General features: G+C 36.8%; 1 protein-coding gene across 2 annotated transcripts in view; it reads left to right on the forward strand.

The window, feature by feature from the left end:
- LOC150089686 (protein phosphatase Mn(2+)-dependent 1K-like) overlaps nucleotides 1-26,491 on the forward strand; it is a 99,188-nt gene that overhangs the window by 22,597 nt on the left and 50,100 nt on the right. For both annotated transcript variants that reach the window (XM_090389594.1, XM_090389596.1), the window contains exon 3: nucleotides 5,454-5,662. In XM_090389594.1, coding sequence (XP_090245720.1) covers nucleotides 5,454-5,662 — 209 coding nt within the window. The remainder of the gene's footprint in view (nucleotides 1-5,453; nucleotides 5,663-26,491) is intronic.

Raw genomic sequence — 26,491 nt, forward strand, 5'->3', positions numbered from 1 at the left:
GTGTATTACTGCAACAGGATCTATAAAATTTGGGCAGATGGACTGAGAAGTTTAACATTGAAAAATGCAAAGTACTGCATATGGGTAAAAGTAACCTCAGAGAAACGTACCAACTGTGGGGTACTACACTTAAGGTGGTAGAAAATGAAAAAGACCTGGGAGTAATTGTGCAGTCAGATATGAAGTTTTCTGAGCAATGCAGACAGGCTGCCAGGGCAGGTCATGGGGTTTTGTCAATGATATATAGGAATTTTGCTAGCAGGGAAAAGGAGGTGATTGTCCCTCTGTATAAGGCAATGGTCAGGCCACGCCTTGAGTACTGTGTACAGGTCTGGAGGCCTCATTTTAGGAAGGATGAAGATTTGGTTGAGCATGTACAGAGAAGATTAACAAGATTGGTGATGGGAATGAAGGGATCCTCTTACCAAGAAAGGCTTAAGTTCTGCAAATTGCAGTGGCTGGAGACTAGGCACCTGCGCAGTGATCTGATTGAGGTGTATAAGGCCTTGAATGGGTTGAGCATGCTGAATTCTGATGGGATCCTTCCACTTTTTCAGATTACAAACCTAAGGGGGCATAAATTCAAATTAAGAAAAGACAGAAGTAGAATAGATGTGCGGAAATTTGCCTTTAGCTAGAGGGTGCTTAATTGCTGGAACAAACTTTCATCTGTTGTTGTGGAATTGATAGGTTAAATAAATTTAGGGAGGTACTGGACAAATATTTAGAGGGGATTGTTTTGTAATTTTTTTTTTTTTTTTTTTTTGGCTGATGATGCATAAGCTCATACATTTGCTTTCTTGCATCACAGGCCACTACTACTACTACTTTGGATGGCTGTTTGTTGCTTTTTCTAACTTGTTGCAGTTATAAATCTAACAAGAATGTAAATACAGTCGAACCTGGATAAGAAGTTTTCCAAGGTTTAGAATTTCTTACGAAGGAAAACTTAGAAGGGAAAATAACCTAAGGGTATGAAATACAGTAATACCCCGAAGTTACGCGATAGGTGGGTCCGACGAAAATCGCGTAAGTCGAATTCGCGTAAGTCGGGGTACAACTTTGCATATAAATACATATAAATTTTGCTTAATTGGGACCAAGGACTAACAAAAACACTAGTTTAGAAGAAAAATATTAATAAAATTGCAGTTCTTTATACATATTAATACAAAATATGTATTAAAAAAACAAATGACTTACGTAAAAAAAGTTATTTCGATGTCGATGGCTTCATAAAATCTAACAAATTCGTCTGACGACACAGCGCCTTCTTTTTTTCACGCAGAATTTCGTCGTAGCAAGCTAATAATTTTTTTATTCCTTGCTTTGTAGCTATAACGCGTTCTTCGTTGGAGTCTATGTTTTCTAAAATTTTTAAGCCCTTTACAATCGAGCCCTTTTCAATTTTCAGCCTGTCAAGTTTGCAATTGTCATGTGCTTTTCGCCGTTGCTTCATTTAGGCCTGTAGCACGTGCAATATCACATGGTCTTTCATTTCGCTCAAAGCGTTTCACAATTTCATATTTTTTCTCTATCGACAGAGGCGGACTGGCCATAAGCCTTACCGGGGAAACCCCGGTGGGCCAGTGTGATTTTGGCCATAAACCATAGTATGAGGCCACTATAAATTTTCCCGGGTAAGAATTTTTGATCCTGTCCGCCTCTGTTTATCGATAATTGCTTTTCTTTTTCTCTCTGAATCTGCAGTGTCTTCACCAGGACGCTTCCTTTTCACACCTTTTAATTAAGTATTTTATTAATTTTTAGGGAATAAAGCACAATTACAAAATGAGTAGGCACGCTTGATATGCATAAACTAAGCTGCGCGCATGTAGCAACTGAATAAACAACACCATAAAGGCAGAGATACACTATTAACACCTCACATTTCTAGGGGTTACTACCATAAAACAATAAAAATCCAGTTGCGTTTCTGCTAGTGAAATCTGTTATAAACTGGTAGTAAACTCGATCTAATTGCATTTGCGATTATACGGATAGCTGGAATTGTGTTGGTTTTTACGTTATTATGGTGAAATGTGTTTCCCCTTCACTGATATAAAAACATAAAAGCAGCAAAGTTGAATTTTGTTCATCTTTCGCTCTCATTCTCCGCCGTCGCACCGTATATCGATAACATATGAAAAATGACCTTGAAGATAGTGGGCGGCAGCGTTGCCAAACGAAAAAATCAAGAACCGCGTAACTCCGAGTTCGCGTAAGTCGGGGTAGCGTAAGTCGGGGTATTACTGTATTAACTACACAAATAAAAATAAAAAGGTACACGTACATGTGAATTGTAGGAAAACTATCAAGAATAAAAATTGTCATTTAATGCAAAACAATATTTATTAGTCATGATTTAATAAGATTTCAAAATCATAACAAGGATGCAATGAGAAGAGAGGTAATGAGAATGGTAAAAATCAATTACAATAATTACAAGTAGTAAAAAAAAAAAAAAAAAAAAACTAAAAAATTTTTATAATTTAAGTAGCTAACCGGAGAAGACTGCTTCTAATATTTTGGGGAAAGCTTCATAAAGAATAAATAAATTTCTCCAACACATTTCAACACTAACTCAGGAAAATTGAGCACACTATGAATGAATTGTTGCAATGAAGAGAAGCCAGTCATTGCATCTCGGAATGTTGGTGCAGCAGGCTCATCTTCTTGTTCAGACTCACTATCAGTCACGTTTTGATCATCATTGCAAATATTTTCAATACTTTGGAATTCACATGCAATAACGTCATTGTCTACATTAACATAATCATAAAAGCTTACTGTAAATCCCAAACTTCGCTGTAGGAAATCCCATTCATCAAAAGGAATCCCTTCCTGTTCATCACTTTCAATGCTATCAACAGTTTCTTCTATATCATTATAGAATGCAGCCTTTTTAAAGCAATAATTATAGCAGTAGGTCTGTGTATCCCATGATGCATTCTAAATTACATCTAACAAAGAAATTTTGAACTTTTCAGTTTTTACATTGATTATGAACATAAGCAATTTATGTACCAAGGTACTTACAAAAATGCATCTTTGAAATTTTGATCACTCCCTGATCCATTGGTTGCACAACTGACCTGGAATCCCAAGGGAAGAACTCCACATGGGCAATGTTTAAGTGCTTATTGTTTTTCATATGAGCAGGGCATTTATCGACAAATAAAAAGAATTTTTCTGTTTTCTCTTGCCATCTTTGAATCTAGAGCTCTTAAATACTCATCAAAAAGAGCACAGGTCATCCATGCTGTTTTATTCTTGAAACAGCATGATTTCTTGGATTTTCCTATGACAAGCAATGGTAGTTTCTCTGAGCCATTCATATTAGCTCCCACTAGCACTGTAATTCTCTCCTTACTCAGTTTACCACCATGGCAGTTCTGTCCTTTGAATGCATAAGTCTTATTAGGAAGTAGTTTATAAGAGTCCTAATTCGTCAACATTAAAAATATCACTCTTTCTATATTGTTTGATTAAAACATGTAGTTTCCTTTTTCTCCACTCATCAACTTGTAACGTATTCACACAAGACAATTCTCAACAAGTTGTAAACTAAACCATATTTCTTCTTAAATCTATCAATCCACCCATTGGAACAAATGAAATCCACTCCAAGCCTATCAGCAATTTCAATGCCCTTCTCTCTCAACAAATTTCCATTAACTGGAACATTTGTAGCAGATATCTGCTTGAACCAAACCACTATGCCTTCTCCACATCTCCATATTTTCCAGTTCGTCTCCTTTTAACTTTACACAAAACATTAAGGGCATTTGAGTTCAACACCTCTTTTCGTGGCTTAATTCCATTTACTGTAGAAACTGCCATATTAAGTTTTTTGCCACCTTGACTCCTGTTCAAGAGGGATTTGATTCCACCATCTCTGACATCAAGTTTTTCTTTTAATGTCAAAGCCTTTCTCTTTATTCGTTTGGAGTTCATTCTTCCAAATTAGAAAATTATAATATAATTAATATAACCAGTATAATTATTATTTGTAGCATTAAAATAAAACTGCCAAGGGGAGACAAATAATTAGAGCCAATATGGTAGATAGACAAAAATATGGTTATTCTTTAAAGAATTACCAAAAATACTAATCGTAATCTACAGAAATAAACAAAGTACAGTATTATAAGTTCAGCTTTCAACATACCTTAAAAGGTCTCAATTACAATAAGACACAGCAACAATCCACTAAGTTTGGTTTGGTTTTTTTTTTTTTTAGGAGCATTAGCAACTAAGGCCATATTGCTCAGGGATATGCGGTGGTCATTCCCTGACCTTTCCGCATCCTCCGTATTTGGTGGTGATGGGCTCGAACCCCGGTCTAATCAAGAAGTGTGTGCTACGCACTGCTGCTCCATCCCACCTGGCTAAGGAGGCACCAATCCACTAAGTAATTCAGAACCGTGAGAACTTAACAGCAAATGCTTCACGTGGTCAACGCGCTAAGAAATAAATATAGAAATAAAGGATTTATAAAATGTATTAAGTGGGAAAATGTCATTATAATAATACATTGTGTATTCACAAACTTTTTATGTGAGAAACCTTTTATCTGGGAAAGTTCTTACGCTGGAAAATAATACATTACAATATATAGAGTTGAAATTGGGACTTAAGAAACCAAACCTAGTACAGGGGAAAACTTATGCTGGTTCTACTGTTTTATTTTTGCCTTACATTTTTTTTTTTTTTTATAAATTTAACCATTTTTGAAATAAATCGTAAAGAAATGAAGTTGCTGCATGATGCTTTTATTTTGAAATAAAATTATAATACAGTTAAAATATGCTTTTAAATTAACTAAAATAATAAAAGTCATGTTTGTAAATTAACAACATGGAAACATTGAATTGGAAAATAAAAGTACACTATAATTAAACTATTAAAAATTGTCTGTTAAATCTCATCATCTGTTAAAGTAAAAAAAAAAAAAAAAAATGTATTTTCTGAAGGTAAAAAAATAGATATAACCTTCTTATATGAAGAAGTCGTCAGAATATTAAGAAAAAGTGTGCAATGATAAACATTAAATGTTGTAATACTTTATTTTGCTGTAAGTTCTACTGTACCATTATTTGAGTAGAAAAGCTTGAAATTTTGCATATAGTAGCAGTGAATGCTTTTACTAAAGCTTATTAGGCATTTGAAGATCTCTCTTGGGTACCCTCACTGAAGGTTCAGATGACTCCTAATGCAGAGTGAAGATGTTGCATACAATGTAACTTATTCATTTTACAGATTATTGCATATATCTATCCCTGGTCCTAGCAAATTGGCCAGGACACTGTGTGTGTGTGTGTGTGTGTGTGTGTGTGTGTGTGTGTGTGTGTGTGTGTGTGTGTGTGTGTGTGTGTGTGTGTGTGTGTTTCTTGATCTAAAAATATAATCTACCAAAATTTTTATGTTAAGTTCATTTTCCTATTATATAGACTTAAAGAACTTCAACCAAATTTGCTGTATTTTGCTGTATTTGATGGACATGGTGGCCCTAGTTGTGCTGATTTCTGTAGTGAGCATATGGAGCATCATATTTTGTATTGGCTTGCTCGACAAGAAAAAGATTTACAAGTGATTTTGCAGAATGTATTTTTGGAAGTGAACAATGCTTATGCTCGTCACATAACATTTAATTGCAGTGGTAAGTCTATATTTTAAAAGTAGTTTTTCAAATGAAAAAGAATTTTTTAGTATCCTACTTTTCTTTTAACTCTTGCATCAATGACCTTGGTAAATCACTTCCTACCTTACAAGCACATTCCACTCAATGCTTCGTGCAGTCTTAGAAAAATTGTGAATCTTGATGCCAAGAATTCTCCAGGACTTGATAGCAATTTTCCATTTGTTCTCAAAACCTCTGCTCCAGTGCTTGCTCTTCTGTTTTGTGTTGCCTTCTTGTGCTCTCTTATTTTACCACTATTTGCTGCATGAAAATTTTCTCATATCCAGCCAGTTCTTAAAATGAGTGATAAATTCCACCCATCCAATTATCATCCCATTGTACTTACCTCTACTCTTTCCAAATTAATCAATTTATGGGGAAATCTAACTGCTAGATTTTATATTATCTTAAAATCTTAATCTGATCAGTGATCACCAATATGGATTCTCTCAGTGTCAGTCCACTGGTTATGTATTGGCTTTTGTTACTCAAATTTGAACATATTCAGTGAAAAGGTTCATGAAATTCAGTTACTTTTGACATTTCCAAGGCTTTTGATCATGTTTGGCATGAAGGTCTTCTAAACCAACTTTCATATTACAGTTTGACTTCTGTTTTTTTACCAGCACTGCTGCACTACATCAAGTTTGAGAAACCTTGTTCTGCACAAAAATTGTACAGTATAAGGTTAGTATTTGTAATTTCTTGAATGTCCACTGCTAGATGTTGATGTTCAGATAATTCTTGTGAAGAAAATTTAGTCGATTTTAAACTTTTTGAACTGAGCCCTGTGTTTATATCTCACAAAGAAGAATCAGTTACTCCCATGCCAATTTTCAATAATATTCAGAATTCTAGACAAGATCACATATCTTTATATGGGATCACACCCTAATTATTATTAGTAGTAGTAATGGCACATGATGATGCAAGAAAGCAAGCTTATAAAGCATCAACCAAAAAAAAAAAAACCTCTCTCATCACCTGTCCTGTCCATCTCCTCCAATAATTTGTCTAGTCCTTGCTTGAATTTATTCATAAACTGCCCACTTTCACACCACCAGATGGAAGTTTGTTCCAACAATTAACCACCTTCTGGCTGAAAGCAAACCTCTGCACATCTATCCTGCAACCATCCTTCCTCAATTTGAATTTATGCTTCCCCCTCGTATGTAGTCTGAGCAAGAGGAAGAATGTCATCAACATTGAGTTTGCTCAATCCGTTCAAAGCCAAAAAACACTCATTCAGATCATCTTGCAGGTGCTTAATGGCTCTGGATTCTGCAATTTGTAGAACTGAAGCCTATCTTGGTAAGTCCTCCCTTTTGTTTCCTTCATCAATCTCATCGCCTTTCTCTGCACCTGTTCCAGCATATTTACATCCTTCTTAAAATGAGGCCTCCAGACCTCTATGCAGTATGCTAAATGCTGCCTAACCATTGCCTTATACAATGGGATGATCACTTCTTTATCCCTGCTAGCAAAGTTCCTGTAATATCATAGGCAACCCCCCCCCCCCATGAGCTGTCTTGGCACTGTTCATCTGGACAGAAATGTCTTTCTCAGGATAAAATACATGGTTTTTTTTTAAAAGGAATCTCTTTTGGTATAAGCATATCACAAATATTGCTTCTTCTGCATCAAAAAACTTTTTTTTTTTCTACCTTAGCATTATGTTTTCTCTAAACTGGCTGTACAAGTTCCACATTTGTGGTAGTGCTCCTAAAACTCATCTAGAACTCCTTGATTCTATCTAAAAGAGTACAGTCAGGTTAATTAATAACTATTCTTTTACAAATCCTCTCCCCTTTCTCTCACACAGACATACAGTTTTTGTTTCATACTTTTTCTATAGATATTTCCATGTGCACTGTTCTTCCAAATTGGTGTCTTAAATTCCACTCCTTCCTTCTAAACCAGTCAACTCATGCTTCAACTTATTCAATACCAATTCAATGTCCAATTCCAAACTCATAGAACTAACTTTTTCTTATTTATTTTTCTACTTCTGTTCTTTGGAACAACCTTCCTTCATGTGTGTTTCCCAGAAATTACAAACCACAGAAATTGAAGTCTAATGTCAACAAGTATCATTTCAGCCATCAATCCATACATAGTATTAAGTTATATAGGATTTTACACTTTTCATGTTTGAGATTATCATTAAAAAAATATTTGAGGGAGAAAACTATGTGCATTATGTTTGTATTACTAAAATTCTTGTTAATTTTTAGATTACTCTGCATGTAGGGCAACAAGATTGGTGAAGGGAACAAAGGGGTGCTCTTACCAAGAAATGCTCCATTTCTGCAAATTGTAGCAACTGGAGACCAGGCACCTGCAGGTAATCTGTTTGAGGTGTTTAAGGCTTTAAATGGATTGAACAAGCTCAATGCTGATGGGATAATTCCTCTTGCTCAGACTACACATGAGGGAGCATAAATTCAATTTGAGGAAAGACAGTTGCAGAATAGATGTGCAGAAGTTTGCGTTTAGCTAGCAAGTGGTTAATTGCTGGAACGAACTTCCATCTGTTGTTGTTGTGGAAGTTGATAGTTTAAATAAATTCAAGGAAGAACTAGACAAACTGTTGGAATGAATGTTTTTTTTTTTTTTTTTTTTGGCTGATGCTGTATAAGCTTGTTTTCTTGCATCATTTGCTTTTGCTAACGCTATTTACAGTTCATTATTTTATGGGCTAAATATCTCCTTTTTTAAATAAACTTTTTTCAGAAATTTGCCAATTTTTTCTTCTCTAAACATCAGTGTAACATAGTATAAACTCTGAAGCTTATCAGATAATGACAACAATAATTGAACTAATTTTCCTTTAAATTCTTTACAACAGAATTTCCCAAAGCTGTAATAGTTATAAATTTTTGAATGATACACAAATTTGATTAGAAATTAAAAAATTAATCGATCACTTTTACAAAGGAATTTTAATGATTTTATTCTTCTCTTAAGCTTAGTAATACTGTGATGTAGTTAAGCAATTTTACTTGAATGCTAATGGTACATGTGTGTGTGTGTGTGTGTGTGTGTGTGTGTGTGTGTGTGTGTGTGTGTGTGTGTGTGTGTGTGTGTGTGTGTTTTTCCCTAAATTAGTGTCTAAAATCAAAAATTTAGTCTTTACACGCTGAAACATGTTATATTATGTTTGTGTTATGCAGTTAAACATTATAACAGAATTGTGAACAGTAAATAAGAATAGGTCAAGAACAAAAGAAAACTTTTATTGTTGAAATGTAATTCTAATCATAAAACCTGTTTTTGTTCACGTGATCTGAAAAAGAGGAGTTGGTATAAAATTCAAAATCTGGGTGTATTCTTACTGTGGGTGCCATACCCAAAAATTTCATTAATTTGTACAATGTGTCCTCTGACTTTCCTACTTTATGTACTGAATGCATTATGAATAGTGAAACTAATACAATAAACTTATTTGCAGAAAGATCTAAACCTCCCAAAAAAGCTTCCTCATTCGTTTCACAAATATATGTGATCTCAGTTCCTACCTCAGTGATGCCCATTTCCACTAAGAGTCTGCTGAGCCCCACTTAATTTTCTCAATTATTGGCTGCCTCAACCACCGTGCTTCTCAGTTTCCCTAACTATCTGCTCTGTGATTCTTTTCACTTCAGTGCTGGCACTTGTACATATGTCTGTTCTGATATTCCTTGTCAGAGATTTGCTAATATGGAATCTTCTCTTTGTGATCACCTCTGGCTTTTTATTAACTATTCTGAACTATTAACTATTCCAACTATTAACCATTCTGAATTCCAACTTCCTTTCTTTGAAACTCTAGTTTCTCTAGTCTAACTTCTTAACAATGAGGTAATTTTCCTTCATGATTTTAAAGTTCACAACTCCATCTGGAGTAAATTTTTTTGTTACATGGACACAGTTGGCCAAGATGCTAAAGCTTTTGTGATTGCTAAGGACTTCACAGCTTATTAATTTACCTAATAGAATATCAGACAATCCTAAGCACACATCCAACACTATTATTCTTTTCCTCATCAATGACCCACAAATACATGGTCAATATTAGTAGTCCTCTAGGGATCACAACTTGGGGACAGTCTCTTCTTCAGTGGATCTTTCTCTCTCTCTTTTTCTCTCTCACACACTCACTCGCTCATCCGACCCCAAAACACATCAAACCACCCCCATGAAACTATGAGTGAGAGAAGACATTGTGTCAAAATTAAATAAAACGGAAAAACTTGATCATTGCATTAAAATAAATTATGATCATGGCAATGAAATAAATCGAAATGAGAAATTTAAAACAATTTTATGAAACTTTCTTAAGCTGACTAAACTTTTTGACAAACTGTTTTGATCACCTAACAATTCCATCACGATAAATCATACTAAATTACCTAAAGAAGAAATTTTCTATTTAATTAAACTTCTGATTAAAGCAAACTGTATTACCTTTCAGGGCAAGATATATAGGCAAATTTTCAGTCTACCTATAGGTCTAAGCCTGAGCGGCCTAATATCAGAGTTGTATATTGCTAACATCGAGCATGTATATTTAACACCATTTCTTCCCCATATTACTTATTACGGGATATACCTAGATGATGTGCTCATTATTACTGATGATTTCACTACTGACAAAGATTCAATAATATTCATTTCTTACAAAGATTCAATAATATTCATACAAGACTACATTTTACATTATAAAAAGAACACAATGAAACAAAATCTTTAAATTTCTTAAAATTCATGCTTGCACAGGAGGGAAATAAAATACAATTCAGCATTTACCATAAGCCTACAAATACAGGTATGTTTCGTCACTATAATAGTTATCACCCGTTCTCTTACAAAAGGTCCATCATATTCAACCAATTTCTTAACCCTTATAAATATTCCACATCTGAGCCTGCTTTACACTTAGAGATTGAGATATTAACCAACTGGTTTTTAAATAGAGGTTATCTTCTCACCTTTATTAACCAAATCAAGCTACAAGCAAAAGGCAGGTCACAAAATATCACACCAATCAACAGAACCAATAAAAAAAAACTTGTTTCCATTCCATATATTGAACAATGGCATAAAAATCTTAGTAGATTCTTTAAAGATACTGAATTTAAATTTGTAGTAAGACCAATGCAGAAACTATGTACTATACTAAAAAATCACACAGTCCTTTCTTATTTCTCGGTACAAGTAACTGATCTTGTATACAATATATCCTGTAGTGAATGCGACTCATCGTATCAAGGCTCAGTCGGTGTATCCTAGATTTGAGGGTGAAATAGCATGCCACTTCAGTCCGTTCTTTGTGTGCAAATGCGTCGGAATTGGCTTTTCATGCCGTGAATAAAATCATACATTTATTTTTAATGTAGCAAAAATTCTGAACATCCAACACAATTACACAAAGTTATTAATCACTGAAACCCTTGAAATTAAGTTGCATGAAAATTCTATCAATGTACATTTCCCCTACCTCATTTCGGATTCCTGGTTTTTTATGTGCATGCGCCAGGACAGATAGTCTCTCCGTTTAATATCTTGACACATTCACACATTGGGTGATCAAGATGGTTTGTTGAAAAGCCTAGTCAGATTAAGGAAGGAAATTTTCTTAAAATTATTTTAAATTTCTCATCTCGATTTATTTCATCATCGTAATCTTAATTTATTTTAATACCATGGTGAAATTTTTTCATTGTAATTAATTTTGACACGATGTCTTCTTTAACTCATAGTTTCATGGGGGTGGTTTGATGTGTTGTGGGATCGGGTTAGGGTCCTTGACTTCCGATTCTGGAGCGCATCGAATCATTCATGGTGCTGTGAGTGCAAGAATTCATTAAATTATTTTATCTGTCTACGTTTGGAGAGTGTCATTCTGAAGTCATTCTACGTACCAGATTAAGGTAATCTCTTTTATCCTTTTAAAATATCATTACAATGTAGAACCAATTGACCCTTGTAGCTCTGTTTTCATATTAGTCTATTTCTAAGTAAAAAAAAGTAAAAGTAAAGTGCAGCCATTATCAACCCACTGCAGGATGGAAGCCTCCTCAACAATTCATGTTGAGGGAAACGGACCATAATCTGCCACGCTGGTCCAGTGCAGGTTGGCAGATCGACCTATTCAGCAGTCAGGGGCTTGAACCCCGGTCTACTCAAAGAGCGTGTGCTACTGCACTCCCGCTTCTGACCACTCGGCTACGGAGGCCTATTTCTAAGTATTGTATTGAAATCTTGGTAAATCACCTTCTACATAGTACACTCCACTCAGTGCTTTATGTGGTCTTTTGACAGAAGGATGTTAGAAGAATTCTGAACAATCTTGATGCCAAGAAAGCTTTAGTATCTGATGGCATTTCTCCACTTGTTCTCAAAATGTGAGCTAGTTTAGTGTTTTTCCTTCTACTTAGAAATTTGCTTGTATCCAGCCAGTTCCTAAAAAAGGTTGACAAATCCCTCCCTTCCAATTATTGTCCCATCACTCTTATTTCTACTCTTTCTAAAGTAAAGTAGAAATCTATTAGCTTCCAACCCTTAAACTATTTCAAACCTTCCATATGATCAATGATTGCCATTATGATTCCATCAGCATTGATCCATTAGTGATATATTGGCTTACATTACTATCTTTTGAAAAATTTGATAGAAAAAAGTTTTATGAAGCTCAAACAATTTCTCTTAATGTTTCTGTAGCTTTTGATCATGATAAGCTCATATCTTATGGATTTTTGACTGTTTTTTTTTTTTTTTTTTCGCAATTGGATGTCTGCTTTTCTCTCTGACTGTTGCAGATGATGGTAGCTGGCTCTCTGCCTTCAACTTTTAAACTAATGCTGGTGTTCCTCAAGAATCAGTTCTTTCTCCCGCCCTTTTCCTCTTGTATATTAATGACCTTCCACTGACTGGAAATCCTATCTATAGTTTGCTGGAAGAAAACTTAAGTTATTTTCAATCGTTGTAAAATCCAGTCATATCATTTCATTTTATTACATACAAAAAAAAGTCTATTGCATCTGACACAAACTTTATACAAGATCACTTATCTCAATTAGGGATTACCCTGACATCTAATCCCTGGTGCAAGCTCCCAGAAAACCTCTCTTAAGCTTCTAGACTATTTAAAAGAGGATAGTCAGGTTAATTAATAACTGATCTCTTACAAAGACATTTCCTATAGATATAGATACTTCCATGGGGACTGTTCTTTTGAGTTGGCATATTTAATTCTTCTCACTCTCTTCCAAACTGGTCTTCCACCCAATGGATGCTGACTGGTCTTTCAACCAGTCAGCATCCATTCAAACCTTTTCTTTTCTGCATTTATCCTTTCTACTTTCTTGAACAACCTTCCTTTACATGTATCATCTGAAAAGAATTACAATCGACAGAAATTTAAGTCTAATGTTAAAAAATATCTTGTCTTTTCAGCCTTCAACCTATGCATAGTACTTAAATACTATAGGTTCTAGTATCATTTTGTGTTTGGAGTTTTTTCATTAAAAAAAAAAAAAAAAAAAAAGTCCAACTCTGACTTTTTTCTTATCACTTGTAAGTGGTAAGGGAAATTAACTGCCAAATGAGTGTTACATAGCAAACAGAAAGTTGAAAAATAACTTTATAGGATATCAACAAAGATACCATGATGTAATACTGTTACTAATCCACCTTCAGTGACATTGGAATGATATTGACCCCCACTTTTATTTGTTATATATTTTACTTTGAATTTTGCACAAAAAATATTCTGTTCACTCAGGAGTAACTTGCAGTACTTTGCAAAGTAGATTTTTACTCTAGTTTCTCTATTAAAAATTCAAGTAGTCTCTGTTAAATATGACAAATTTTGCCATTGGTTTGGCAATATCTTATATATGATTTCACATGATAGCCAATGGATTAATAATCATACTGACTTTTATATATATATTTTTTGTAAGTTTGGCTAAGAAAGCAATGTTTACATCTGTATCAAAGGCTTTATAATAATTTTATAATAACCCACCGTAGATGTGTCAAACTTTGGTGTAGTCCTGAAATTATAAAACCATTTCCCATTCAAAAGTGGAATGGTCATTCATTTTAGTGCCTTTTTGTCACATTGAGGATGAGTTTAATATCATTTATTGTTGCTAGACTCATTCAATTTATTTACAAAAGTAAATGCTATAAAATATCACATTTTATTTATGGGCAATTTCCATAGTAAAGATAAAAAGGCCTGTTGGGGGCTGGGCCACTTTTATACTTTTTTTTAGGACAGATTATTCTTTCATAACAATTTATTACTTCAGCCTTATAGAAAACTATTCTGTGTAATTTTTTTAATACAGTACATATATTTGTTGTTTTAACAACAAATACATATACAGTACCAAAAGGTTAAGATAGTCCAACTTTTTTTTTTTTTTTTTTTAAGAATTTATTTGTGAAAGGAGATTGAGTTACTTTGAATTTGTTGAGCGGTGGCTAATTTGTGTAAGTTTGAATGGTGGTTGGAATCAGGTTGTGAAATTTCAAGATTTTCACTAGTCAAAACTATATTATTGAACAGAATAAAAAAAAAAACAAAAATTTAAATAAATAAACAAAGCAAAAAACTTTTAAAATACAATGTATTGCATTTCATTAAAACAAGCTTAATTTACCTGCTTCAGCATATGACATGCATTAATTAGTTAACATGAATTTGTAAGAAAAGTCTGGGTTACTATTTGGACAGTTCTAGAGTGTCCTGGCTAAACTGGATTTCTCTTAAAAGTCTTCTGTTTCTCAGTCACATTTTTTATAATACTATTTGATGTCTCATCTTGTGAGTTATGTACTAATAATGTGCCTATTGCTCGTGAGGTGCTAAGAAGCATGGAAATACCTATCTGGAAGGAGAGGGCAGTGACATTCCTGCCTCGGGCTTGGATCACAGTAAAATGCAAAAACTTTGGGAGGTGCATTATGGCCACAGAAGCCGATGTGCCAATAACTAACGGGGGGGAAAAAAAAAAAAAAGGGCAGTGACATCACATTACTAATAAGTAACATTATATTTCTGTTTTTAGAGGTGTTATATATTAGTTGTGCAACATGGGGACAACTGTGGTGGTAGTCTTATGGTTTGAGAGATCAGTGCCTTCCACTAGACTTCGTGCTATAAAAAAAATGGATGCACATTCTTGTTATGGCTAAAATAAAACTATAAACTAAAATTAACTTTATGAAACAATTCTCACTTGTAACAACCCTCACGTATACATTTATAGAAAGAATCAACACAGCCTTGATAAATATTAGAAATATTTGTAATACATATGATTTTCAGCATTTGTTTACTTTGATCTTCTGTTTACAATTTTTAAGAAAACATTGGGTCAGAAATACCTCAAATTTATGATAACATTATAGTAATAATAGTGTAAGCTGCTTATATTCTTGAAGTCAACTGAATAAACTTTATTGATATATTTTGATGCAAGCTCCAATTTTGAGGTATCAACAGAATTATTATCATCTTGGTGTTCTTAAATATATTTAATCAAAGGTCTGTTTGCCTCCCCAGTGTAAACTTTTTCCACATTGGCAGAAGATAAAATCAGTGGAAAACAGCTGTTTGCTCTGCAGGTTCATTGTTAAATTAGTGTCGAACAGAAAGAAGTTTTAAATTAATATTTTTGGGCTTCTGTGAATACTTTCTGACTCAGGTTGAATAAGAAGAATGATTATAAATTTGGAATTTTGATCATTGGAAACTAATATTTAGGAAAAACTTTTGCACATTTATCCTTCAACAATTTAAAATTCTCTCTCCTTATGTGTGTATCATCTGGGAAAGAGTAAGAACGCCATCAGCATATAGTTTTTAAACACTTCAGTCAGGCACATTTGACTCATTTTTATCTGTTAATGGGAGACAATCTTCCCCAATGAATGCATCGTAATACGCAACTCGCAGTCAAATATATCCTTATTGAATGCAGTTATCATCACAGCATTAGCAAGGGCACATGATGCAAGAAAGCAAGCTTATATAGCATCAGCCAAAAAAAAAAAAAAAAAAAAAAAAAACCCTTATTTCACCCATCCACTCGCTCCAAATGTTTGTCAAGTTCTGCCTTGAATCTATTTAAGCTATCAACTTCTACAACGACAGATGGAAGTTTGTTCCACCAATCAACCACCCGCTGGCTAAAGGCAAACTTCTGCACATCTATCCTACAACCGTCTTTCATCAATTTGAATTCATGCCCTCTCAGGCGATTATTTTGAGCGAGAGGAAGAATCCCATCAGCATTGAGCATGCTCAAACCATTCAAAGCTTTATACACCTAAATCAGATCATCTCGCAGGTGCCTACTCCAGACACTGTAATTTGCAAAATTTAAGCCTTTCTTCGTAAAAGCAACCCTTTGTTCCATTCACTAATCTTGTTGCCCTTCTCTCTACTTGTTCCAACAGCTCTACATCCTTCTTAAAATGAGGCCTCCAGACCTGTATACAGTACTCAAACTGTGGTCTGACCATTGCCTTATACAAGGGCATAATCACCTCCTTATCCCTGCTAGAAAAATTCCTGTATATCATTGACAAGACACCATGAGCTACTCTTGCAGACAGTCTGCACTGCTCAGAAAACTTCAAATCTGCCTGCACAATTACCCCTAGGTCCTTTTCATTCTCTACCACTGTCAGTGTGGTACCACAGAGTTGATACGTTACTCTGGGATTACTGCATCCCATATGAAGTACTTTACATTTGTCAACATTAAACTTAATTTGCCACCTCTCAGCCCATCTGCTCAACTTTTCTAGATCCTGTTGCAGCAGTATACTGTCATTAACAACCCTGCCAACCTTCGTATTTTCTGCAAACTTGGACATTAACCCTGATATACCATCATCAATATCATTTATAAATACAGAAAATAACAATGGACCCAACATTGAACCCTGAGGGACTCCACTAATAACATTAGTCCACGAAGAGCAGTGCCCATTGATTACCACTCGCTGTCTTCTCCAACTCAACCATCCCTTTATCCATAACAGCAATTTGCCTCCAATGCCACACTGCTCCAGTTTGTGCAGCAGTCTTCCATGTGCAACAGTATCAAAGGCTTTTCTAAGATACAAATATATGATATCAAAGTTATTCTTTGCATCCAGTTCCTTTGTTACTACATCATAGTATCCAATCAAATTAGTCAGACAAGACTTCCCCTTAAAAAACCCATGCTGTGTCCGAGCTATAACTGAAGTCTTGTCTAGATGATCCTGCAATGCTTCTTTAACCAGTGCCTCCATTAATTTCCCTGGAACAGAAGTTAAACTAACAGGTCTGTAATTACCTGTGTCTCCCTTTGATCCTCCTTTGTGGATTGGGGTCACATTTGCCCATCTCCAGTCCATGGGTACCTTCCCTGAGTCCAGGGAAGCTCTCATAATTATGGCTAAGGGTTTGCTTACTTCCTTTGCCGCCTCCTTTAATATAACTGGATAGATTCCATCCATCTTAGGTGCCTTTCTTGTGTTTATCTTCAACAATTTCTCCTCCGCTTTACTCTCAGTTATTACAAGATTATCTAGCCTACTGCCAGAGTTGAATACACCTCTGGCATCCCCCTCCCCGAATAACTCGTCATGTGTGAATGTTGATGCAAAATATTCATTTAGTTTGTTAGCTACCTGAGCAGGATCATCAACAGTTGAACCATCGATATCAAGTGGACCAATCTGATTCATCCCCTTCCTTCTAGAGTTTACATAAGTTCCTTCTAGAGTTTACAAAAGAACTCTGCTGTTTTTCTTTGCAACCTTTGCCAAAGATTTCTCGTAATCTGCCTTCGCCTGCCTAACCTCCTTTGTAACTTGGTTACAGACCAGCTTATATCTATCATAGGCTTCTGTTTCACATGTCTAATTAGTTCATCTAACATCCATTTAGGCCTAAATCATGAACAATATTTCTTTGTTAGTATGAAAAGTCTAGTAGCTTCCAAGATTAATTCTTTGAGTGCTTCCCATTTTGAATTTGCTCTTGGTAACATCATCAGTTGATTCCGCCGTATAGAATTTAGATACTGTCTCAGACCACCGTAGTCACCTTTATGAAAGCAAAAACCCTTCCCTTTACCCTTGATGATAGTTACCTCTTTGAGTAAATCCCGCTTCAGCACACTGTGATCACTGCCACTTAGTGGTTCCTTTATCTTCAGATTCTTAATGCATGAAGAATCATTACTGATAATCAGATCAAGAGTATTACTCCCTCTAGTTGCCTCCCGAACATGCTGCTGTAGAAAACAATCATCCAATAAAACCACAAAAGCCTTGCTAGTGTGTGAGTGACCAACCCACAAATTCCAGTCAATATCTGGAAATTAAAATCCCCCATTATAAGACACTCTAATTTACTGGCCCACTCTATTTCTCTAGGCGCCTCCGTAGCCAGGTGGGAAGGAGCAACAGTGCGTAGCACACGCTTCTTGATTAGACCGGGGTTCGAGCCCGTCACCACCAAATACGGAAAGGTCAGGGAATGACCACTGCATATTCCCGGAGCAATATGGCCTTAGTTGCTAATGCTCCTAAAAAAAAAAAAAAAAAAAAAAAAAAACAAACAAAACCAAAACTCTATTTCTCTGCAAAATTGCTCATTATACTCCTCAGATTCATTAGGCCTATAACACACACCTACCCTCATTTTTCCTTTCCCAATGCTTATGTCACACCAAACAGACTCAACATTGCATTGTCCACCAACATAACATCAATTGGATGCACTTCCTTAGATTTTGTTTCTTAACTAACAACATAACCCCTCCTCCCTTCCTGTCCTGTCTATCCTTTCTGTACACATTGTACTCCCCAAATTCCAGTTCTGCACTGCTTATGTCTGTATGACACCATGTCTCTGATATCCCAACAATATCTGCCTTTGATATCTTGACTAGCACTTCAAGCTCATCGAATTTATTAACTATACTCCTAGCATTGGTGTACCTGCAAATATACATGCACCTGTTTCTACTCTTAGTTACCCTAACACAGCCCATTTATTTACTTGTTCCAGTGTGACTCCCAGCAGTCCTGGAAATTCCTATTGCCTTGCTTTCAAAATTCCTATTGCCTTGATTCACAGACTAAAAGGTTAAAAGTAGCCGCAGGCAGAGGTGAAAGTGATTCTAGCACTACTTCTATTGGAATAAGCAGCGGCCTGGAGCAAGGGTTGCTGGGGGTTTCAGGGACTGATGGCAGTCATCGTGAAACAGGTTGGTGCATACGATGTGTTAGGGTAACTAAGAATAAGAATAGGTGCATGTATACCAATGCTAGAAGTATAGTAAATAAATTTGATGAATTTGAAGTGTTGATCAAGACATCAAAGGCGGATATTGTTGGGATATCAGAGATGTGGTGGCACACAGATATTAGGAATGCAGAATTGGAATTTGGGGAGTACAATGAGTACAGAAAGGATAGGAAGGGAGGAGGGGTTATGTTGTTAATTAAGAAAAACATAAAAATCAAAAGAAGTGAATCCAGTTGCACTGTTGAGTCAGTTTGGTGTGGCATAAGCACTGCGAAAGCAAAAATAAGAGTAGGAGTGTGTTATAGGCCTAATGACTCGAATGAGTACAATGAACAATTGTACAGAGAAATAGTGGGCTAGTAAATCAGAATGTCTTATAATGGAGGATTTTAACTTCCCAGATATTGACTGGAACTTGTGGATTGGTCACTCGCACACTAGTAAGACTTTTGTGGATTTATTGGATGATTGGCCTGATGTAGCCCAGTGGTCAGGAGCGAGAGTGCATAGCACGCGTTCCTTGAGTGGACTGGGGTTCAAGCCCGTGACTGCTAAATATGATAAATATTTGTATTGATGATTTATTGTAAACTCTACTGACTTGGTTGTTGTGCCGGAGTATAAACAGAAAATTTATTTATTGTTTTCTGCAGCAGCATGTTCGAGAGGCAACCAGAGAGGGTAATACTCTTGATCTGGTTATCAGCAGTGATCATTCATGTATTAAGAATTTGTAGATAAAGGAACCACTAGGTGGCAGTGATCACAGTGTATTGATGTGGGATTTAGCATTAGTAGAGGCATACGATGCAAGAAAGCAAGCTTATGCAGCATCAGCCAAAAAAAAAAAAAAAAATCCTCCCATTTCACCCCTCCATTCATTCCAAATGCCTGTCCTGCTCAGCCTTAAATTTATTTATTCTATTAGCTTCCACAGCAAAAGATGGAAACCTGTTCCACCAATCAACTACTCGCTGGCTAAAGGCAAATTTCCGCACATCTATTCTACAACTATCTTTCCTCAGTTTGAAACTGTGTCCCCTCAGGTTCTTAGTCTGAGCACGAGGAAGAATCCCATCAGCATTCAGCTTGCTCAACCCATTCAAAGCCTTATACACCTCGATCAGATCATTTCGCAGGTGCCTACTCTCAAGGCGCTGCAATTTCCAGAACATAAGCTTTTCTTGGTAAGAGCACCCCTTTTTTCCCCTCACCAATCTTGTTGCCCTTCTTTGTACTCGTTATAGCAAATCTACATCCTTCATAAAATGAGGCCTCCAGACCTGTACACGGTACTCTAGGTGTAGCCTGACCATTACCTTGTATAATGGGATAATCACCTCCCTGTCCCTGCTGGCAAAATTCCTATATATCATTGACAAGACTCCATGACCTGCCCTGGCAGCCTGTCTGCACCGCCCAACGAACTTCATATTTAACTGCACAATGAACCCCAGGTTTTTTTCACTTTCCACTTCCCTGAGTGGTAACAAACAGTTGGTACGTTTCTCTTCGGTTATTGCTGCCCATATGCTGTACTTTGCATTTGTCAAAAGTTAAACTTCGGTTGCCACTTCTCAGCCCATTTTCCCAACTTAGCTAGATCCAGTTGGAGTAACATACTGTCTTTACTGTCATTAACAACTCTGCCGACCTTTGTATCATCTGCAAAGTTGGACATTAAACCCTATATACCTTCATCAATATCATTTGATAAATATACAAAACAACAATGGGCCCAACACCGAACCCTAGGGAACTACATTAATAACATTTGTCTACGAAGAGTAGTGTCCATTGATTACCACACTCTGTTATCTACCACTCAACCATCCCTTTATCCATTGTAGCAACTTACCCTTAATGCCATACCTCTCCAATTTGTAAAGCAGTCTTTCATGTGCAACAGTATCAACAGTCTTTCATGTGCAACCCCCCTTTAACAAACCCATGCTGTGTCTTAACTATTACTGCAGTTTTGTCTAGATGATTGTGCAATACTTCTTTAACCAGTGATTCCATTATTTTCCTCGGAACACAAGTTAAACTAACAGGTCTATAGTTACTTGTGTCACCTTTTGAATCCCCTTTGTGAATTGGTGATACATTTGCACACCTCCAGTCCATGGGGACCTCCCCTGAGTCCAAGGAAGCTCTCATAATTATGGCTAACAGTTTGCTTACTTCCTTTGTTGCCTCCTTTAATATAACTGGATAGTTCCCATCCACCCCAGGTGCCTTCCTTATGTTTAACTTCAACAGTTTCTCCTCCACTTATTTATTACAAAATCACTTAGCTCCCTGTTAGCATTTGATAAACGTCTGGCACTCCCCTCATTGAATAACTCCTCATGTGTGAATGTAGATGTAAAATACTCATTCAGTTTATCAGCTACCTGAGCATGATCATAAATAGTCAACCCATCTATGTTAAGTGGTCCAATCTGATTCATTCCTTTCCTTCTAGAGTTTACTTAAGTAAAGAACTCTGCCTTCACCTGCCTAACCTCCTTTGTGACTTGATCACAGACTAATTTATGCCTGCCATAGGCTTCTGTGTTGTCTGATAATTTATATGCATCCAATACATTCTTCTCAGCCATGAGCCTCATTAATTCATCCGACATCCATTTAGGCCTGAACCTTGAACCGTATTTCTTAATTAGTATGAAAATCCTAGTAGCCTCCAAGATTAAGTCCCTGAAGGCTTCCCATTTAGAATCCACTCTTGGTAACATTATCAGTTGATCCCACTCTATAGAATTAAAAACTGTCTGAGACCTCTGTAGTCACCTTTACGAAAACAAAAAACCTTCCCTTTGCTTTTGATCATAGTTACATCTTTAAGTAAATCCCATATCAGTATACTGTGATCACTGTCACCCAGTGGTTCTTTTATCTGCAAAGTCTTAATGCATGAATAATCATTACTGATAATCAGATCAAGAGTATTACTCCCTCTAGTTGCCTCCCGAACATGCTGCTGTAGGAAACAATCATCCAATAAATCCACAAAAGCCTAGCTAGTGTGTGAGTGACCAAATCACAAATTTCAGTCAATATCCGGGAAATTAAAATCCCCCATTATAAGACATTCTGATTTACTGGCCACTCTATTTCTCTGCAAAATTGCTCATTATACTCATCAGATTCATTAGGCCTATAACACACACCTACTCTCATTTTTCCTTTCCTAGTCCTTATTTCACATCAAACAGACTCGACACTGCGTTGTCCACCAACATCAATTGGATGCACTTCCTTAGATTTTATGTATTTATTAACTAACAGCATAACCCCTCCTCCCTTCCTGTCCTGTCTATCCTTCCTGTGCACATTGTACTATCCAAATTCCAATTCTGCACTGCTTATATCTGTGTGACACCACGTCTCTGATATCCCAACAATATCTGCCTTTGATGCCTTGACTAGCACTTCAAGCTCATTAAATTTATTAACTATACTCCTAGCATTGGTGTACATGGAAGAATACATGCACCTATCCTTTCTCTTGGTTACCCTAACACAGCCTATGTATTTACTTGTTCTACTATGACTCCCAATAGTCCTGGAAATCTCTAATACCTTGCTTTCCAGGCTTCTGCTCATTCTAATAGCAGCAGTGCAAGAATCACTTTTGCCTTTGTCTGCAGCCACTGTTAACATTTTAGTCTGTGTATCTCCCCCCAAGCCAGCAGTTTTCCCACCCACCTAACACTGCCTCGATAGAATAAGCAAATTCTTGCACCCTTTCTATTTAAGTGTACCTCATCCCTGTAGAAGCAGTCTCTCCTGTCAACAAGCACAGATCAGGCTGAAAAAAATTCTACCCCTTGAGCCTTGCACAATCTCTCCAGCGCTGAATTGATCGACAAGGCTCTCATCATATACTCCTTCCTATCGTGTCTGGGCAGAATTGCAGACACTTTCTCATTCAACTCACGACTTTTTTTCAACATTGACCTGTACTTGTTGAGTAAATCTGTAGATCTCTTACTCTTAATGTCATTAGTTCCAACGTGTACAACAAGAACAACATCACCTTTGGTGCCCTTAAAGGATGATATCTGCTCTACAACGTCATCAACTTTTGCCCCTGGCAGACATACCCTGGTCCTGTTCCACCTATCCTTCTTGCATAGTATAGTCCCCATCTCCCTGACAATGACTAGTTCCTTTGGGACCAGCACATTCTGCCTTAGAGATTGCCACTGTTTTGCCTGATGCACAGGAGTGAGCTCTGTCATTGAGCTGGGCAGCTGAGAGCTTGATGGGCCCCTCATATTAATTTCTTCAAGGGCATTTACCCTACACCTCAAGTTCTCATAGACGTCCATCAGAACGCTGAGTTGGCACCTAATTTCTTGACACTCTAGACAACTAGCACACACAAAGGCATCCTCCTTGGCTAGATCATGTCCTGTTTTAGAAAGGTTGTCAAACATTTCACATTTTGCACATTTTTTGAGACTGATGCGTTGGAGAATCGCCCCCCTCGTTTCTCCCCTGAGTCACAGCACTCTTGCTAGTCTGATCTTTGCTTCGCAGCTCTAGTATAGGTGATGATTTCCATTTAAATACAATTTAATTAACAATAAATTTTAATAAGATTAATATTATTTTTTATTAATTGATAATACTATAATAAGCTAACAGATTCCTAATAGAGTGCTTCGTATTACTTTACTTAAAGATATAATTACCATCAGGGGTAAAGGAAAGGGTTTTTGCTTCTGTAAAGGTGACTACATTGGTCTCAGACAGTTTTTAAATTCTGTACAGTGGGATAAATTGATATGTTACCAACAGCAAATTCTAAATGGGAAGCATTCAAGGAATTAATCGTGGAAACTACTAAACATTTCATACCTATTGAGAAATATTGTTCGAGGTTTAGACCTAAATGGTTGTCAAATGAACTAATGAGACTCGTGGCAGAGAAGAAAAATGCATGGGATGCATATAAATTATCAGGCAACACAGACGCCTGTGGCAGATATAAGCTAGTCTGTAATCAAGTCACAAAGGAGGTTAGGCAGGCGAAGGCAGATTATGAGAAATCTTTGGCAAAGGATGCTAAGAAAAACAGCAAGGATTTCTTTACTTATATAAACTCTAAAAGGAAGGGGGTGAATCAGATTGGTCCACTTGTTATCGATGGTTCGACTATTGTTGATCCTGCTCAGATAGCAAAGATACTGAATGAGTATTTTGCAACCACATTTACACGTGAGGAGTTATTAAGGATTGAAAATGCCAGAAGGTTATCAAATTGTAGCAGGGTACTTAATGATTTTGTAATAACTGAGAGCAAAGTGGAGGAGAACTTGTTGAAGTTAAACAAAAGAAAGGCACCTGTGGTGTGACTGGGATCTATCCAGTTATATTAAAGGAGGCGGCAAAGGAAGTAAGCAAACCCTTAGCAATAATTATGAGAGCATCCTTGGACTCCGGGGAGGTCCCCACGGACTGGAGATGTTCAAATGTATCCCCCAATTCACAAAGAGGAATCGAAGGGTGACACGAGTAATTACAGACCGGTTAGTTTAACTTCGGTTCCGGGTAAAATAATGGAGTCACTGGTTAAAGATGCATTGCACGATCATCTAGACAAGACTGCAGCAATAATTCAGACACAGCGTGGGTTTATTAAGAGAAATTCTTGTCTGACAAATTTTATTGGCTATTATGATGTGGTTACAAAGGAACTGGAGGCAAAAAATAATTTTGATATCATATACTTGGATTTCAGGTAAGCTTTTGACACTGTTGTGCATGGAAGACTCCTGTACAAATTGGAGCAGAATGGTATTAAGGGTAAGTTGCTACAATGGATAAAAGGATAGTTGAGTGGGAGAAGACAGAGGGTGGTAATCAATGGGTGCTGCTCTTTGTGGACTAATGTTATTAGTGGAGTCCCACAGGGTTCGGTTTTGTGTCCACTGTTGTGTAATTTATCAATGATATTGATGAAGGTATATCAGGCTTGTGTCGAAGTTTGCAGATGATACAAAGGTTGGCAGGGTTGTTAATTACAGTAATGGCAGTGAGCCACTGCAACAGGATCTAGAAAGTTTGGGAAGATGGGCTGAGAAGTGGCAACTGAAGTTTACCATTGGTAAATGCAAAGTACTGCATATGGGTAGACGTAACCCCAGAGGAATGAACCAACTGTGTGGTACTACACTTAAGATGGTAGAAAATGAAAGAAGACCTGGGAGTAATTGTGCAGTCAGATATGAAGTTTTCTGAGCAATGCAGACAGGCTGCCAGAGCATGTCATGGGGTTTTGTAAATGATATACAGGAATTTTGCTAGCAGGGAAAACGAGGTGATTATCCCTCTGTATAAGGCAGTGGTCAGGCCACACCTTGAGTACTGCATACAGGTCTGGAGGCCTCATTTTAGGAAGGATGTAGATTTGCTTGAGCATGTACAGAGAAGGGCAACAAGATTGGCGAGGGGAATGAAGGGATCCTCTTACCAAGAGAGGCTTAAGTTCTGCAAATTGCAGCAGCTGGAGACTAGGGACCTGAGAGGTGATCTGGTGGTGGTAGTTGTAGTGGCATGTGATGCAAGAAAGCAAGTGTATGAGCTTATGCAGCATCAGCCCAAAAAAAAAAAAAAAAAAAAAATCACACCATTCCCTCCAAATGCCTGTCCAGTTCCTCCTTAAATTTATTTAACCATCAACTTCCACAATGACAGATGGAAGTTTGTTCCAGCAATTAAGCACCTGCTGGCTAAAGGCAAATTTCCGCACATCTATTCTACTTCTGTCTTTTCTTAATTTGAATTTATGCCCCCTTAGGTTTGTAATCTGAACAAGTGGAAGGATCCCATCAGAATTCAGCGGGCTCAACCCATTCAAGGCCTTATACACTTCAATCAGATCACTGGGCAGGTGCCCAGTCTCCAGCCACTGCAATCTCCACTAATAACATTTCTTGGTGAGAGGATCCCTTCATTCCCATCACCAATCTTGTTGCCCTTCTCTAAACGCTCAACCAAATCTTCATCCTTCCTAAAATGAGGCCACCAGACCTGTACACAGTACTCAAGGGGTGGCCTGACCATTGCCTCATACAGAGGGACAATCACCTCCTTTTCCCTGCTAGCAAAATTCCTATATATCATTGACAAAACCCCATGACCTGCCCTGGCAGCCTGTCTCCATTGCTCAGAAAACTTCATATCTGACTGCACAATTACTCCCAGGTCTTTTTCATTTTCTACCACCTTAAGTGTGGTACCACACGGTTGGTACATTTCTCTGGGGTTATTTCTACCCATATGTAGTACTTCGCATTTGTCAAGGTTAAATTCAGTTGCCACTTAGCCCATCTGCCCAAATTTTCTGGATCCTGTTGCAGTAGCATACTGCCATTACTGTCATTAACAACCCTGCCAACCTTTGTATCATCTGCAAACTTCGACACTAAGCCTGATATACCTTCATCAATATCATTGATAAATATACAAAACAACAGTGGACCCAA

Source organism: Mastigoproctus giganteus, chromosome 2 (genome assembly GCF_048544385.1).
Source record: "Mastigoproctus giganteus isolate SK-2022 chromosome 2, ASM4854438v1, whole genome shotgun sequence".
NCBI classification, from domain to species: Eukaryota; Metazoa; Arthropoda; class Arachnida; order Uropygi; family Thelyphonidae; genus Mastigoproctus; species Mastigoproctus giganteus.